This window comes from Plectrocnemia conspersa, unplaced genomic scaffold (assembly GCF_051122295.1).
Source record: "Plectrocnemia conspersa isolate PC_06_02 unplaced genomic scaffold, ASM5112229v1 ptg000009l, whole genome shotgun sequence".
NCBI classification, from domain to species: Eukaryota; Metazoa; Arthropoda; class Insecta; order Trichoptera; family Polycentropodidae; genus Plectrocnemia; species Plectrocnemia conspersa.
In genome coordinates this window covers 29,709,584-29,727,732 of record NW_028277173.1, presented here as the reverse complement: position 1 = coordinate 29,727,732, position 18,149 = coordinate 29,709,584, and the positions used below count along the sequence as shown (strand labels likewise).

General features: G+C 31.2%; 3 protein-coding genes across 4 annotated transcripts in view; 1 reads left to right on the top strand and 2 right to left on the bottom strand.

Annotated features, from left to right (window-relative positions):
* LOC148232609 (uncharacterized) overlaps positions 1–6,519 on the bottom strand; it is a 54,892-nt gene extending 48,373 nt beyond the window's left edge. Inside the window, exon 1 of the mRNA XM_088193078.1 lies at positions 6,296–6,519. Coding sequence (XP_088049204.1) covers positions 6,296–6,301 — 6 coding nt within the window. The 5' untranslated portion in view covers positions 6,302–6,519. The remainder of the gene's footprint in view (positions 1–6,295) is intronic.
* An 8,569-nt stretch (positions 6,520–15,088) lies between these two features.
* On the top strand, positions 15,089–16,566 carry LOC148232608 (uncharacterized). The gene has a single exon (XM_088192536.1). The coding sequence runs from the start codon at positions 15,241–15,243 to the stop codon at positions 16,477–16,479; it is 1,239 nt and encodes a 412-aa protein (XP_088048662.1). The 5' UTR covers positions 15,089–15,240; the 3' UTR covers positions 16,480–16,566.
* On the bottom strand, positions 16,554–17,775 carry LOC148232607 (RNA demethylase ALKBH7, mitochondrial). Of its 2 annotated transcripts, none has more exons than XM_088192537.1 (5): positions 17,513–17,775; positions 17,240–17,457; positions 17,006–17,179; positions 16,822–16,946; positions 16,554–16,745 (listed from the first exon to the last, which is right to left on the bottom strand). In XM_088192537.1, exons 1-5 carry the CDS (start codon positions 17,640–17,642, stop codon positions 16,622–16,624), a joined length of 771 nt encoding a protein of 256 aa, XP_088048663.1. In that variant the 5' UTR covers positions 17,643–17,775; the 3' UTR covers positions 16,554–16,621. The 2 variants fall into 2 exon arrangements, with proteins under 2 accessions (XP_088048663.1, XP_088048664.1); XM_088192538.1 differs by having other exon boundaries at positions 17,240–17,451.
* Between the last annotated feature and the right edge of the window lie 374 nt (positions 17,776–18,149).

Genomic DNA, 18,149 nt, shown 5'->3' with positions numbered 1-18,149 from the left:
CGAAGAAAATTTAAATGAGCAATATATACAACAATGGTTTGTACATCACTGTGCGAGCGAGCGGTAGCGAGCGAGCATTGATCAGAAAGTGAACACCCCATGAATAACCCTCTGCAACGAATCATTTTATAAGGAAAAAATCAGAAGATTTATCCTAGATAAATGCACAAACAATGCGTTTTATATAACAAAGTATTTATTTAAATGCACATATCTTTTAAAATAATTCAAACCCCAAAGTCCCCAAACTCAAAAACAATCGCCAACCCGTGCGACTTCGTTATTGAAGTATCAAATTTACATTCACGCGATAATCCGAGATCAACGGATTGTTACGACAATCGGTGAAATCGTCTGTTACAAACACACGTACATTTTAATTGTCAATTCGGCAAATTCGACAATCGTTAAATAAGCATAATAGACTATGTACCGTTCGTTGTGAAAGCAGAGAGAATCGATAGTGCGAATTAGAGGAGAAATCCAACAATGTTTACTGCACTTATTCAGTAATTGAACATTGAGCGTTGCATAAACCGAAGGAGTGTCACTTTTGAGCACAATAAATTTTAAAAGTGTTACATCAGCTCCCTGAATCTCGGCAACCTTTGTAACGGGCCCATTGTGGCTAAGTGTGCGAACAAAACAATTCATAATGCGTTTTACGTCTTTTATTCGGAGATAAAGAGTACGTGACGAGAACGACGACTGCGAGCGCCGGATAACAAATAGCCATAGACAATCGGTAGCGGGCGATTGTCTATGCGCGTACGAGCGCGAACAATCATCGATTACAACCGTGCTACCGCTAACTTGACATGTGCCACGATAGATCGGAACAGGGACGTCATTTGGAAGCATTTCCCCCCCACCTTTGAATTTGGCTAGATAAATGCATTTCATTTAATGAAATACTATGAATTTTAATGAAATTTAAATATTTAAAAAAACGACCACTGACTGGCCAACATTTGTCCCCCTCCCTTCGGCCCACAAAATCACAAATGTTCGATATTTTTGTATATGCGCGACATGTTTAAAAGGAATACATTTGCTTTATCTCAGACAAATCTAATTGGGTTATGTAACAGAGAAATGATCGCGTCATTTTTATGATAGGGATGGCTGGCGAAGTGAAAACAAAAACATGTATTGCATATACGAAATTCTATCTACTATTTGTACATTTTTATCTCCATTCAGACATATTATTATCCAAACATCAGGTAGGGAAATTTGCCCCTCCCCCTTTAATTTCGTTAGAAAAGTGCGTGGCATTTAATGAAATACACATTAATCCAAATGAAATTGAAATATTAAAAAAACTACCACTGACTTTTATGTCTTGCTCCACCTCAATTTAGGTCTACCAACATTTTTTCTAGATACGCTACAGAGCTTACTCATTATTGTTTTTGCTACGGTCGTGATATTTTGTTGTCTATGAAAAATTCAAGAATATATTGCAAAGAAATACATATTATGAACAAAAAAGAAAGCCTCGAGTGGCTCTTAGAGCAATATATAAAGGATTTGACTGAATCTTCCTTATCTGCTCTGAGGAATACATATAATACGTACTGTACAAGCGTTCAAGACACGACAGAAGACTTTTATAATCAGATATGAACAGAACGTCTTAGAAGAAAATTGGCAAAGGTCATCCTGATTCGGTTTAGATAAACTTTGACGAATTTATGGTGGTCGTTCGAGTGCGCGGAATCTCTTTATGAAACATTTAGATGACGCAATTTCTTCACAAAACTCTCGCTTCGCGAACCGGTCGACCTTTGCATTTATAACGGATAATAAAAATAGAGGGCGACCTAATAGACACTTATCGTTGTTAATTTAAATTATTAATAACAGCCTGTTGCGCCGTTGCCGGATCGGCTCGTTCGGGAAATGCCAGAACATAAATTTCTCCGAAAGTTTGAAAGATGAGCTTTATTCGCGAATCGTGATCTCGCAACACACCAGAGATGCATTCAGGTTCGTCGACCCGCAATAAAGCGATGCGATCTCGTTCGTAAAAAATCACCCTTTCGAAAATCGAGTTGGTTGAAACGACGCCAAATTGTTAGATTCAGCTATAACTCTGTCTATGGATGTATGTTCAAGCAACCAGCGCGATAAAAAGCATTGCTTATCAGTTGAATAGTCTAGTGCTTAAACCCCGCATGTGACCCGTGTCTGCGAAATGTAATTCCATCTGGTACTTAAATAATCAGGCATCAATTAAATCATATTATATTGTATATAGGCTTAAGCGAAAGTGACTCAATCTAAGTTTGGACAACGACCAATTTATTTTAACATGCAATGATAGTAAGACATTATCATATAGCATTCCGTACCATTGATAATATATATTATCGTCCAATTCAATAGCTAGTTCGTAGCGATAACGATTATTTTATGTCGTGGAAATGAGTTTATCAATAAGCCTTAAAAGTAGAGTCATCAACAGTATCCTTCCGCGATAAACTTTGAAAGCTAAGTTTCATCAAAGACATCATTGAAATATTCACAACGCTCAAAATAATAATATAAAATTAGTAGCATCGAAATGATAAAAATATCAAACTTAAATTTTTTACCCCAGAACACGCTCGTGCGTTGTAATGTTACATATTTATGAAATTAACATTGTTTATATTATTTTTTATATGCATTTGAGTTACATAGTTATTTTTATGTATTTTAAGACACATTTGCGTTAATAAAAAAATACATATTAATAAATCAATAAACTATTTTATTAGTTAAATTTGCCTAAAAAGATTGTTCTCCAACTACAGATGAAATTCGAAGTAAATTTGAGTAATATAATCCAAATATAAATGAATTAACCATAAATTCTGAATTATTTCCATAGTCAAATTACTCCAACTACGCCATTTTATAATATGCTTGGAACTAATAAATCATTGCAACACACAAATTAATATAGAACAGACTCCAGCGTTCACAAAGAAAAATCGTAATGATCATTCAATTTTAAGTTGCATTCAAACCTAACATACAAATTTGTGCGTTACATTACATATTTAACTGTGTATTTACTGTAACGTATTTTTATATAAATATTAACTAAAATAGTATTAAAAAATAGATATATTTGTTATTACTTATCTATGGTCATTTCTATACACATTTATCAATCCCTAACATCTTTCAAAGTTTTGCCGCTAATTTTTGGCCCTGAAATGATCTTTCTCTCTAAGAAGATACATTGGCCCCCAATGTTATTGGTATGCGAAGCACAATTTAATACTTACTGATTCATTTAAAACCTTCATTCAAAATTTAAGAAGTTATGATTATTTAAAAAAATATATTCAATAAAAATATATAATATTCATTAAAATGGCAAATAATCAATCAAAAATAATAGCAAAGTTAGAAAATAATCTGTTACCAGAGTATTTTAATAAGTATTTAATAAGAAATAAAGATGTACATAGATTTAATACTAGAAATAGAGAAAATTTAAGGATAGTTTTCCTAAGGTTTCCTAAATGGAATATAACAAAAACACCTTCGTACATTAAAAAAAATTATAATATTAAGTATTTTTTTTATTTTATGTTTATGTTCTATATTGTATTATATGTATGTTTGGTGTAAAAAAGCTATTAAGCTAGACAAATTAATTAAATAAATTAATAAATAATCAATAAAAACAGCTGAGAAATGTTTATAAATAAAATAAAACATTGAAAAATATGTTTTTTTACATCGTTTGGTCATTTATGTGGGTTTTTGAGGATACGATAACTGCATGACACTTATTCTAAAAATATTATAGATTTTGTTCATATCTCGGCTAAGTTTTTTAGCCATTTTAAATGGCTGCTATTTAAAACATAAAGTAGATTGTAATATCTTATTAAAAATCTAGAAGAAAAAAGTGGTATAAGAACTTTTTTAAATATAAATTTAATAAAAATATAAAAAACATGTTTTTGTCATTTATGTGGGTTTTTGAGTACACGATAACTGCTGTAATTTAATGTTATCGGCATAAAACTAATTCTAAAAATAGATCTTGTGAATAACTCGGCTAAGATTGTTTGCCAGCCTGCTTGTTTTTACATTAATTCAAAATGGCGGCTGTTTTTAAACATTAAAAAAATGTAACTTAGTCACAAAACCTTAAAAAAAACAGAGATAAAAACGTTTTTAAATAAAAATTGAACTCAAAAAACATATTTTTTTTACATTTTTCTTGTCATATATGGATGTGGGTTTTTGACACGATAACTGCCGCAGTTTAAGATTAGCATAAAACTTATTCTAAAAATAGATTTTGTCAATATCTCTGCAAAGTTTGCTAGCAAGCCCAATTTTTTTACATAATTTTTTTCAACATTAAAAAATTGTAACTCGTTTAAAAATGTTAGAAAAAAGAAAATAGTTTTAAAAAAACGTTTTTAAATAGATATAAATAAAAATAAAAATTGAAAAATTGTTATTTTTTCACATTTTACATAAGACATTTGAGGACACGATAACTACTGTAGTTTTTAACATTTCGACAATAAACTAGTTCCAAAAATAGCCAAGTAAAATAAAGACTATTTAGCACTCCGTTAAAAATAATAATTTGTGGGGGGGGGGTCCGTCTATTTGCACAATTAAACAACACTTTCGAACGTAAAACAAAAAAATTACTACACGTTTGGACATAAGGCGTAATTAACAATTTGATATTATTAATAGCACAAAACGTAACAAACCCCCATTAGTACTAATGTTAAACGCTCATAATAACTATTTAACATTACCCTTGTGCATAAAGGATGCAAAAGACTGCGTCTATCCTGCGTAAAAACCGCCATTACGTTAACAACATTCGGAATGAATAATTTTGTATATTTTTTTTATATATAAATAATGTAAAACTCAAGGCTAAAATGTTATATTAAATTATAATAGATATATTAAATTGGTTTTAAAAAAAAATATGTGCAAAAATAATTATCTTTTTTTGTTCAGGTCGTTTTTATCTTTATTTTGCGGTCACATGCATAAAGCATTATATCTCTAGGATTAAACTTGTTTACAATTATACCTAAATTTTTATGAAGTTGAATATTAATAATAATATAAAAAATACATTTATAAATGTATTCCATTTGACTTATTAAAATAATATTTACAACCGATCAATAAAAATAAAACAAATTAGAGCTGTGACCAAATGTTGATCAGAATTGAAAATCAGAATTAAATGAGCAATATATAAAATAATTAATCCATAGAACAAATTATTGTTTGCGCATTACTGTATGAATAACTTTCTGCAACGAATCCTTTTCCAAAGTAAATGCACAAAGTATTCATTTAAATGCACATATCTGTCAAAATAATTCCTTATTATCTTACTCTAACAATAATTTTGCTACATAATTTTTAGTAAATTATTTAAAACCAAGTTTTAGGTTATATAGAAATAAACAACAAAATTATTTACGATATAAAAATAGCTATAGAAAAAACACGCGGTATTTATTCAATTAAATTATATTTAATTTTATATCAAAATTCAAATCAGTATTCACATGCAATTTTTTAACGTTATAACAACCAGTGATTTCCCTGAATTTCTATTTGAATATATGGAATTCAAGTCGCGTTAAGGAAACATTGTAATATTCCCAACAGGATAATATATCATTTTATTTTTGGATAAATTTTTCTTGGCAAAAATTTCTTAAAATACATACATCACGAATACTAACAATATTGCTATTCTAAAAAATACTGACTAATAAATATACGCATAACTATATAATTGCAATTACTGCAGAAGTTCAATATTTTTTATGTAAAAAAACATGTCAAATGACTCGATGTCATTGCGACCTTAAATGTTGCGCATTATCAAGAAAAATATTAACAAATAAATAACATTTACAATTTGTTCCAATCTACGCGAAGTTGAAGCCCGCCCCGCGTTGACGACGAAGCGCTTTAACGTCGCTGTCGCGATAAGGGTTAAAATCGGACGGCCTTGTAGCTATTCGATTCGTTCTATCGACAACATTGAAAGAGCGTCAATGGATTAATAAGCTCGTCGAAGAAGACTCGGAGACTTTCTCTGACAAATCCAGACAAACTACTTCGACTTTCTTCGACAATCGACGCCGTCTATCAAAAACAAACGTGTTAGCGTTTATAAATAGACGTCAGCGCGCACACCGCACACGTGCGCTAAATATTACACCGAGGATAAGAACTCACAAAAATAAATACGCGCTAACGGTAACCGATAGATCGATAGACTCACCATCATCTTGCGCGGATGATAGACGGATAGATCTCGGCTAGTCCGGCCGGATGCGGATGCGGATAGAAACTAGCTCTGGATGAACTTAGCCCGATCGTTGAACAACGGCAAAAGCGACGGGCCGATAAAACATTTCGCTAAGAGTTCGCGGGTTGTTCGAAAGTAACGAACTAGGGGGCGACAGAGCGGCGAAGACCGAACGCGCCACCAGCCGCGAATGCACTGACGGTCACGCTCTGCGAACCGGTCTTCGTTTACCTGCGAGCCGGCCCCACTACATAGAGAGATCGGCAGTCGTACTCCTATGAGGGGGTGCTGAGTTCAAACTTCGAATTTTCCAAGATTTCAATTTGCCCATAAATATGCCATTTCATCAAATAATTATTAAAAGTAAATCATTTAAATTTAATTAAATGTTCATTCATTTATTTAAATAAAAATTATTACTTTTTATTCATTTGTCTAGAATTAATCAAATTTAAAAAAAACTGAAATGACGACCCTGATAACATTATATTATCGGGCTATCCCTCAAAGAAAAGCTATAAAAAACATTCTCGAATTAAGGTTATCAATTACTCGTAGTTTTTATCTGAATATTCAATAAAAATGGATAAAGTATTCGAATATTCAAATATATTTGTAAAAATCAAATTCGGTTTTTAGCAATATTTATTTAATTTAAAAATAATAATTCATTCATTACATTTATAACCGTTAAACTTTTTTAATTATGTAAAATATGTATAACATAATACTGAGGGTGTCAAAAGGAAAATACTTAATTTATTATTTGGCATACTTTTTCATCAGGCGCGTCATTTTAGCTTTTTCAAATCCTCAGAATTAAGATCAGCTGCGATTGAATTAATTAAAAAAAATGATCCAATTCATTGAATATCTATACAATAATAATAATGTTTGGAACGAATTTAATATATATATAATAAGATCAGATCTATATTGTGCGGATTTGCATATAAATGAAATAACTAAAAACAAATTAACCTCAATTGAATTACTCCATTATTGAAATATAATCTTTGCGTCTTAAACAACAAATACACGAACCTCACAAAAATTTGCGACGCACGTCTGTTTTTGAGATAAGCGTTTAACGTAATAAAGAGCGGGCCTTTTCAACATTTTGTTTCGTTTAACGAACGAATTCTGCGAATTTCGGTCATAGTTTACACGGCCGATAAATATTCTATTCACAAATATTTTTCGATGGCGAAGGTGAAAAGAAACGAATCGTCGTCTTGTATTTCGAAACAAAATGAAAGCGCATCAAGACCGTTGATTTTGGACCAGCATTAGTCACATGGGTATATTGAGAAAGAAAACAATTACCTGTGTTGCTCGAGTATACAATTTGTTTCATTCGAAGATTTTTCAAATATTTAAATATTCTGTTTCATCATTCAGGAGGAAATAAGCGGAAGAAGTAGAGACAGACGTCGCATTTCGCATATTGCTCCATAGTTCGTCTGCACTTGGACTTTGACACTGTTTTAAAATTATGATCATTACCGTGTTTTATCACCATGTTTTAAAAATATGATCATTTCCGATATTACTATGGACTTTTGATGTAATATTTTTTTCTAATCTGCGTCTAATTGCTACTCCAAAATCCAAAACCTTACTTTTCGAAGATGATCTTAAGGTATTCCTTAAAATAGATTTATAAAAGACTCAATTACACAAAATAGTATTTTCCAAGGTTAGCATATTAGAGCTTACATTGTGATATCCCCTTAACCTTAGTTCGACAAGACATGATAGGCTGCATTCTAAATCTAAACTACACCATAAAAATCTTGAAACTGACCGCGCTATTACCTTTCTTCTGAAACGGCCCTTTTAACCCATTCGACGCCGACTCCTCTTTTGGTAATCAAATAACATTACAATCGATAACCTTTGACATGTTCCATTTAATTCTGTACAATTATAGCGTTCCGCTTTACAGAAATTTATTTGTGTAAATTTACACATTCGCCTGATAAACTGTGAAAAATATTAGTTTCACCGCTCAATGAAAATTGCACGCACATAACACACATATTATATTTTACGGCGCGACCTCGATTTGCAATTAAACAGATACAATAATAAATACTTATAAGAAAAAATGTAATCGTGAACTTCTAAAATGGCGCAACGGTTACAAAGTGTAGCGAAACGGCCAATGGCGAATGACGAAAGCTTCATCAGTCTCGATTGTGTTTCCGTTTCAAGAAATGGCAAACCGATGCACGAAAAAGCATCTGGACACATTTATGTTTGTACGAAATGCCGAATGTTTTTTTTTCGGTGTCGTATCGTTCATCAACGTCGCAGTTTTGAAAGAAAAAATATGCTTTTCTTTCCTAACAAGCCATAGCTTGCTGTAAAAACATACGTCGTAATTAAGTCAAAAATAGAAATTGAAATAAAGACGAATGCCATCAGCTTGTGATTTATAAAATAAGCTATTATCACTACGTAATAGAATTTTACGTAAAGGATTAGATAACACTATTATAAGTACACTTATATACTGATTGTAGACGTAACATATTTCTCTTCTTTTATTCTATATGTTTTTTATTAGTATTATTAGTTATTATTAGTATATACACGCGTTTGAGTTAATTGCTAGAAAATAATTAAATGATAATGGACTAGCGATTTCACGCTAAAATATCCTTCCCGGAGCTTTAAAACGATATTTATTGTTGGCCTAACACGTGTTCAAATGCAAATAATGTCTAGGGTCAGGTAACAAATAAATCCCCCACAGTTACAATGTGAGCGTTAGAATGTTCATGTGGTCAAAAAATATTTTTGCATACAACCTTCTGAGCTCTTGGGGGGTGGTGCATGCAATTGCAAAGCAATACAGGTCAGCCAACGAGAGCATCAAAAGTCAGCCCCGACGCTCGGGAGAAATACTAATGAAACTCCAATAAGATATGTAGTACTATGAGGTGGGTCCCGCTCATTCGGCCGTCAAAAGCTGGGTACCCGCCCATAGGGTTGGACTCGTATGGCCCAAGTACTGGTAACGGCAGTGGCGTACTCCTGTTCGGCAATCAACGCGTGATGAGAGACATATCCAGAGAATGACTTACGGCTTAAGATTTCCAATACAGATACGAATATAGAAGAAATCATGAGTTCGTTCAAGCGCATATCTCACATTGCATTAATTTTAAATAAAGTTTTTTACATTAAAAATATCTTTTTACTTGGATGAATAAATAAAACCATTGTTTCATTAAAATATGTGTTTTATTCAGACCTCTAACAAGCATAAGCGCAAGTCCCACAAATAATTTACTTTTATTGCGTTGACGATTTAAAAATGTATCCATGGGTCTCGGATATAAAAATAGTTTGTGCGCCACTGCATAGCAACTTTAAAAAGTGCTTCATTTAGTAGACGTTACGCTGAGAAAGCAATGAATAAATAAAATTAATTAATACAAGTGATGAAAATATAGTAAAATATAGCTAGCGAAATCTTGAACAAATCCATTGTATAAAAAGTTATATCCATAAGAAAATTAACAAACAACAACATCTGTTTCCGCCCTAAATGTTATCATTGACTCAAGGGTCGAAATTATAAAAATGAAAGCATCTTCCCTATTTCCAAGAACGTATGTAATAAATATCACGGTTTACTCACGACACAATAATTTATAATATGTGTATCTTTCTATTGTATAAAAATAATCGCGAAACCAAAAGATTAGCACAAAAATACTAATGCTATAATTGTGATTTTAACGTTTGATTTTAAAATTAAGATAAAATATGTTAAGAAACTTACACACGTTAGCGAAAAACTATTTTTTAAATACAGATTATACACATACAGTGCAATGAAAAAAATATAATATTGCCAACAAATAATGAACGATTTTTGCGCAAAAGTTTATATATTTTTTTATCTTCTGACAGGCGTAAGTCCAATGCGTTACAACGGGGTAAATCTATACGAATTGGGTGAGTAAATTTGTTAAAATGAATACCTACTCGTAGGAATTAACCACCAGACCTATCAGTCTGGGAATCAGTGACATATTTATTTAATAAATTAAATATCATTATATGGACTATAATTTTTAATATATATGTAACACTTTGCAGACGGTTTTTATTATTACGCATTTTTATAAAAAATAAATTGTCAATCGATCTCTATAACAAAATTATTTTATGGTTCATCTTTATGCAAATAAGTAACAGTTATTGAAGCTAATTTTTTTAAAGAACTTGAATCTGCAAATACATTATTATATTACATTTGTATCTTTACATTAAAATAAATTATTTATATATATTATAGTAATAGTGTAGTATTGATTTACTTATTCCGTTATTCCCATAGCAAAATGAATTCTTAAGAACTCTTCAAAAGTTTGATGTGTACATTTTATAAACCAATATTTAAGCACCATAAAAAATGCCATATATGATATTATCTTAGGCACATATTATTGATTAATAAGTAGAGCGGTTAAAATATCGCGTTGTTCAATTTGAAAGTCGTTCAACTTTAAAATTAAACAAGAGGGTCATGGAATTTGAACATAAAAATAATAATCCATTACAATAATAAGTTAAATGTTACTTCGTAATGGCAACAGTAAATTTTTAATTGGTTTTAATCACAAAGACAATTTAATTGATCGATATGTACAACCTAAACAATGCAGCGCTATAATGAGATAAATTTCAAAGTATATGACCAACTTAACAGCTAAATATCGATGCCAAAGGACTAAGAATAATTTCTATATACAAGGAAATAATCCGGTTAATGGTTCCGGTTAAGAACTACCACGAATGATTGCAATCTTGACCGGTGACGTGTGACATCACCGGTATCATTGCGTGTTAGTATTGTCTGTTTTATGTATTTTTTATTGTTTATTATGATAAATCCATAGTATTGTGTTGTGTAATTTAATTTATATGGATGGTTGCATTTCATGAAAAATTAAATGTCTTCATATTAATGTATCTCTTTGTTGACTTACGTGAGTTTAGAAAACACCTACTTGGAATTTAACGAAACAATAATATTAGTCTGTAATTTAATGAAACGCATATAAAGAAAAAATATAAATTATAAATATATTTTTGAGAGAACGAAAACAAAAAAGACTCATTGCTGTTCTTTTAAGAAGGGACTCACTCTGTAGGTTCAGCTTTGAAGACTGCAGGCTGCGCAGACTTTTTGGTAATCTTCATAGAAGGGTCTCGCTCTGTGTATGCAACTTTAAAGCTGCACTCTCTGTTTCTATTTCAGTTTTTTTTTTTGTAATAAAATAATAATAAATAATCTAGAACTATAAATATGATATGTACAAATTTTAATAAGAGGTATTATCACAATTTATATGGTGGGTGTATGGTCGATTTTTAATCTCTTATGGTGTAACTGCTGCACATGTGAGGTTCGATAGTAGTGCTCCGGTGGTGTTTTCTTAACTAAAACAAATGTCATTTGATTATTTAAAAATAAACCACTGATGTTCATTTTAATTCATAATTCAAAATAAGTCTAGACTTACAAATATGGCGACGAATAAACTTTATTAACAGATATTTTGAACAAGTAAGGTGCGAGCGAACGTTAATCAGTACAGTTATTAATGGGGTGCTCACTGTTCTGACCAACGCTCGCTCGCAACTAACATGTCTGATAGTTACATGGAAACCTTGTTATAGCTAATAATTATTTCATTTCATTACAATATATCTGCCAATCTCCCGGCATCGGTTACACGACCGGATAAAGTTTAGGTATATTTCACGCAATAAGCAATTTTATAGATTCTGCGTCAACACAAATTTAACATCAATTTTGTAATTTTAATTAAACATTTTCAATAATTTCTAAAACATTAAATAAGTTTAAATTACATAGAAAGGAGATAAAATGAATTATGTATATTCTATAAAAAATATTTAAGATTTGCAAATGAGGATCACTAATCCGTAAATTACATTCAGTGGATTATTTGTTTTTGACTGAATTTTCAAATTTTTAAATCGCATACTATATTTTTGCATCCTCCGTTCTTGCTATATTACATAAAGGCATTCCAGATAGTGAAAAATGTCGAAAATAATACAATTCACTTTTGTTGGAATACAGTGTGTGTACGTTTTCGAATTAATCATTTAGGTATTCTATAAATCGACGAGGCCATGTGAATATTACATAGAAAAAGAGTTCCTTGACCATGCTTAATTATGTCACTGAAATATTGACAAACAAACACGCAATTCGAGGTACGTGGTCGATTCTTTGCGTGAATCGACTTCCGGAGCTAATAATAGCTACGAAGGCCCGAAGTCATCTCCAGGGTCAAATCAATGTAGTGATTCCTACAAGAACGGTACTGTAATTGCGGGGTACTTTTGATTCACATGCTCTTATGTAACGTAACGATAATCTTACAGTCCGCGATAAACAGGTTTTGATTGATGGTAAAAAATATGAAAGATTCATTCGTATTGTACATGAGAGTTTTCATTAGCTAGACAATAAAATTTCTAACGGTGTATTTTTCGATTTGTAATAATACAGTGGTAATAAATACAGAGAGGATTGATTGTGGTCGAAAAATGCGAAGATCAATAAACTGTCCTATACGACTCGAAAGGAAGCATAAAAAATATATATTGGTTAATTAAATACGGAATGTTTTATTACCGATCATAAACTGAAATCTTGTCTAATAAAAATCATCACAAATCTTTGATTAAAATATACTGATTCAAGATGAAAATAGAAACGTTAGAATAAAAAATGACAATCGAAAAAAACTTGATTTTTTTCTATAGATGTATTAATATTAGCATAGTCTTTTGTTTGTTGTGTAAATTTAACTGTTAATTGAAATTAACAGTTAAATTTACACGAAATTAATTGAAAATTATGTTAGTTCTTTAAATACCGATACTAAAAAGAGTTATACGATTCAAAATATGTCATGTATGTATTATATGAGTGTATACATTAATAAGCCAAATTATTATTTAAATATAAAATTTACATTTTATTATTGGTATCTTTGTGAAATGCTGTGAGCGTAGAGAATGGAACTGTCAATTTCTGCCTGAATTTTACAATTTATTTGTTAAAGGTCTCTTCCGCGGACCTTTGTTTTTCGCGGACTATTTTTCAAGTATTTATTATAAGTATTGCATTAATTATCTTTTCTCAATTTCTTTATTAATTTTATTTTCAGTAAGTCAACTTAATTTTAATTTAATATAATTGCTATTTTATCCGCAACAAAAATATTTTAGTAAAGATGAATTAGTAAAATTAGACCATAATTGAATGCGAAATTTCGATGAACATGTTTATATTTTACAATATGCCTAACGATAACGTGATAAAATTACCGGCTCACATTAATTCATCATCAACGTTATCAATTGCAGGAAGCGGTCGTCAAAATAATTAATTGCATAAACTGTACAAAAAAATAACTGGATCATGAACAAAACAACTACTACTACTTACTATTGTATTATTTGTCATTGCTTTTCAATTCATAAAGCACAAAATAATTGTGTTAAGGGACAATTATTATTAGCTTCAATTCAATACAATAATGTGATAATGTCCATTCAACTTTTAAAGGAAATACATGCGATTGGAATCAGAACATTTAAACCTGTGGACATTGATTACATAAAAAAATAAGTATGTAAATAAAGTTTGAAGTAATCTGAATTGACATGTAAAATGAAATTAGTTGAGCACATATTCTGTTTACATAATGATATCGAGGGTCGGATTGTCACAGCTGACTTCAACGATCAAATATATATCACGTGCGATAACGATACAATAAAAATAAAGTACAATAATGGCATTAAACGTGTACTTATGTTCCTAAATCTTAGGACTTTTATTTTGGCTTTTTACATATTAAAGCAATATTACCCTTCGGTGCTCGAGCAGCTCCAGAAGGCGGTCATAATTCTCGGTCGCGTCCACTGTTCTTGCTGTAAAGTCTAGGACTGACGCACCTATCAACTATTATCTGGCAAAGACCTTTCAATATTATGCATCGAGATATTGATATTTTCTCGTGCACAAACGGGGGGCTGCTTCATTTCGATTTGTACACAATGCACACCTTTTATTAATGATTTTTGTCTGTCCTTTTATCATGTTTTTAGTTATATGTGTGAATTGATATATAATTTATGCTTATGGCCATCGTGATGCATTAAGTTAAGCTGTCAGGTCACGATTGTCTTAATTTCAATGAATAAATTCCCCAAAACATTGTTTACAAACCGTGATTAACCGTTTATCAGTATTATTAACGACACTGATTGACGGTTAATTGCAATTTTTAATTGATGTTTGGAGAATAAACACGCGCAAGGCGATGTTTTAAATCTTGAAACGTATTTATGTAGCAAAACATTGTTGGCCACTTTCGCAGACGTTAGAGCCAAAATTCAGAGAAGATCTTTACAACAATCTGGTTTCTGAGCGTGGCGCCGATATAATTAACATGTACCTGATATTAGGTGGTCACCCAAGGCGGCAGTTACTTTGAAGGGGGCGGCATTTGTTTCCATTTGACAATGTGTCAGAAGTTTATATAAGCTAAAATGACAAGACGTCCTCCTCACAAAAAAAATCCGTGAACAGTTTGGATCGCTAAATAACTGCCCGATATCGAAAATAAATATTTAAGTCTAATTCATGAAATTATAAAACATTTTTAGACTATGGCCATAATAAAAGTTGTTATTATATAATATATTAAGAACGGTAATGTCAAACGCGCGTCGATGACATTTCACTATGTGTACCATTAAATAAAAACATGTTGCAAAAGCGCAATAATAGAGTATCACGAACGAATCAATTTGACGTTACATAATGTTGGTTTGCCTAATAAAATATGGACCGAATGCCAGACGAAATAATCCTGTACATCTTTCGCTACTTCGACATTAGATCTTTACAAACTCTCCTGTCGAAAGTTTCTACGAGATGGAAAGAATTGACGAAAGTTTCGTGTCTTTACAACCACTTCACGCTGAGAAAAATAACAGACGTATCGTTCTTGGAGAGCTTTATAGAGCGCCGGTATATAACTTCCATGGAAGTGAAGCACGAGATCGACTTGATAAATTCGTTTCTGGAGCAGCTGGCCGTGTTATGTCCGCGTTTGAGATCACTAACGATCAATCGATGCAATTTATTGAGCGAACGTCACATCTTACGACTGTTTAGATGCTTTCCCGATTTGAAGTATATAAACGTTTTTCTGCTCTGCCACTTTGTATCGCAAACTTTCTTAGATTGTATTAAGAACGTTAATGTTTTGGTTTTGAACAATCATATAGATAACACGGCGTTGAAGACGATCGCTAAAGAATGTGCAAATTTGACCGAATTACATATGTATGGGAGCATTCAATATTATCCACTCTGTCAGCTGCATACTTTGTTCGTATTGAAGTTCGATCGATTGAAGAGAATAACGCTTCGCTGTTGCGAAGTGAACAATCGGACGTGCGATTTGATCGTTAAATGCAAACATTTGAAGCACTTGCATCTATTCCACTGTTGGTTGATAACCGACGTCGGTTTGCTGAAGATAGCTTCCATGAAAAGTCTTCGTTCAATTCACATAACCGGCTTGAAGCTCATCAGTCAGAAGGGATTCGATAATTTCGTTAAAGAATTAGACATGGAGAGCTTGCAAGATTTAAATTTGAGTTCTACTCCGTTCAACGATAACACTGCTAAGTGTATGTGTAAAAAGAAGCAATATTTGAAACGATTAGAATTGTGGCAATGCAAAAAATTGAGCGAAGATGGAATTAAAAGCTTAATAGGCGGATTAAAGTTGCTTATGACGCTAGATATAGACATGGAACTATCGGAAGATACAATATCGGAGATTATTTACAATACGAACATTAGATATTTGCGATATTCCAAATATAAGGAAGTAAAATTCAACTTTGCGAGCGAAAGGTTTTTGATAACGAGCGATGCTTTCGGTCATTACAATGAATTATATTTTAGGGGAAATAACGAAGGATATAGTGCAAATTTAACTTGTTATAACCGCAATACGGATAACTTGGAAATCACCGATATAAATCAAGAGAGTAATATAAAACGATAATAGAAAAAAAAATATGATATACTTTACATTAAAGTATTATATTATTTGTTAATTTATTGAATGAAATATATATATTTTTGTATTCAACAACTTTTTTATTTATCACAGACTGTATAAAAATAACAATTTAAAACTAGAATATTTATGGTTTTGCCTGCGTCCTTGTAATTAACGAGATACGTCTCGTACGCTCTACGGGTTGCTGACGAAAGTATGACGAATCATTTTTGAGTATTTCGTGACTAAAATCATAGCGAGCAGCATCACTGAAAAAAATATAAATTGCCAATTAAAAATTTGTTTCTAAGAACCATATATTCATATTTTAAATACAATTTTTACCTCATAATATAAAAAGATCTCCTCGAAAGTAAGAAATCAGCAAACAAATCTGCTTTTATCGAATGGCGAAGCCTCATGACAGCCGGCGATAGCAAACAAACACCGGCTACAGTATTTCCGCAGAACTATAACATTCAATTAAATTAAGACGACAGATTAAAATACATATTGAACAACAGATTACCCTTATAGCATCAACATGTGGCTTAATATATCCTTTTGCATCTAAATCAAGTACGTGAATATGAGGAAGTGCTTTAGTTGAATCTGACAAAGCTGTCTTTTTAGCCCTATTAATAATCTCAGTACTAAAATCACTCCAATTAGTCCGTTCGGTTTCTCTGAATCCGTGAATAGCCTAAGTAATAAAAATAGATCAAAACTCACTAAATAAATATATACAATTTAATTAATTTACATCATCCCAATGATCAAATTCATATCTCATCTTTTTCAGAATCGGTTCAATTTCAGAAAATATCTTCTGCTCTTCTTCTTCAGTTATAAAATTTTCAATAACGTTCATTCCTTTTAAAAGTCCGGTCTTAATTTCACTAATTTCTTCATCTGCCTTGTTCCATTCGGCACAGATTGTTAAATCGACATTATTAGGTATATCTTGATTAACTTCTGAAACTTGATAAATAGCTTGAGCTAAAGTACTCCAAAACACAATTATTAAAACAAATACCTGGATTAATGTGATCGTGATCCAAGTTATTGTACGATACGATATTTTTGGTGAAAATCCAGGCGATTCGGCCATTATTTTGTAATTTCAAGTAAGATGTTGGAATTATAATTTTAGATAAGATTTTCATAGTTAACTGGTGCTAGTGAGTGCGTGATATGGTAAATCAGAAATGTTTTATTTTTAACATCTTTGAATCACGTACGCACGTAACGTTTGACATTTGGTGTGACCATAACATCGCAAAAATTGACTATTACCATTGTGGTTTTTAATTTTTATTATTTCCATTAATTTGAGTTTAAAATAAAACGAATTTGTATAAATAGCTTAAATATATGTAACGATATTGTTTTCGTGAAAAACTAATATTTTTTTTTTATTCTATTAATATGAATAAAAAAATATAAAATCAATAATTCAATACACCCAAAAAATAAAAAAGTTGCAAATCAATAATATATAAATAGAATTTGTAGTAATCACCAATTATTCATTTATTGTAAATCTTCCGTGTCAACATGATAGACGTTAGCATAATGCATTACAACAACGTAAACACAACCAACAACTAAGTATTGGGAGACTGTAAATTAATGACATCTATTTTATTAATTTTGTACTATTATAATAACTT

Coding starts and splice junctions, on each gene's coding strand:
- LOC148232608 (XM_088192536.1), top strand. CDS start 15,241: ATGGACCGAATGCCAGACGAAATAATCCTGTACATCTTTCGCTACTTC.
- LOC148232607 (XM_088192537.1), bottom strand. CDS start 17,642: ATGAAAATCTTATCTAAAATTATAATTCCAACATCTTACTTGAAATTA. Junction 17,180..17,239: donor AATTTGATCATTGGGATGAT/GTAAATTAATTA, acceptor TTTATTACTTAG/GCTATTCACGGATTCAGAGA. Junction 16,746..16,821: donor AGATCTTTTTATATTATGAG/GTAAAAATTGTA, acceptor TATTTTTTTCAG/TGATGCTGCTCGCTATGATT.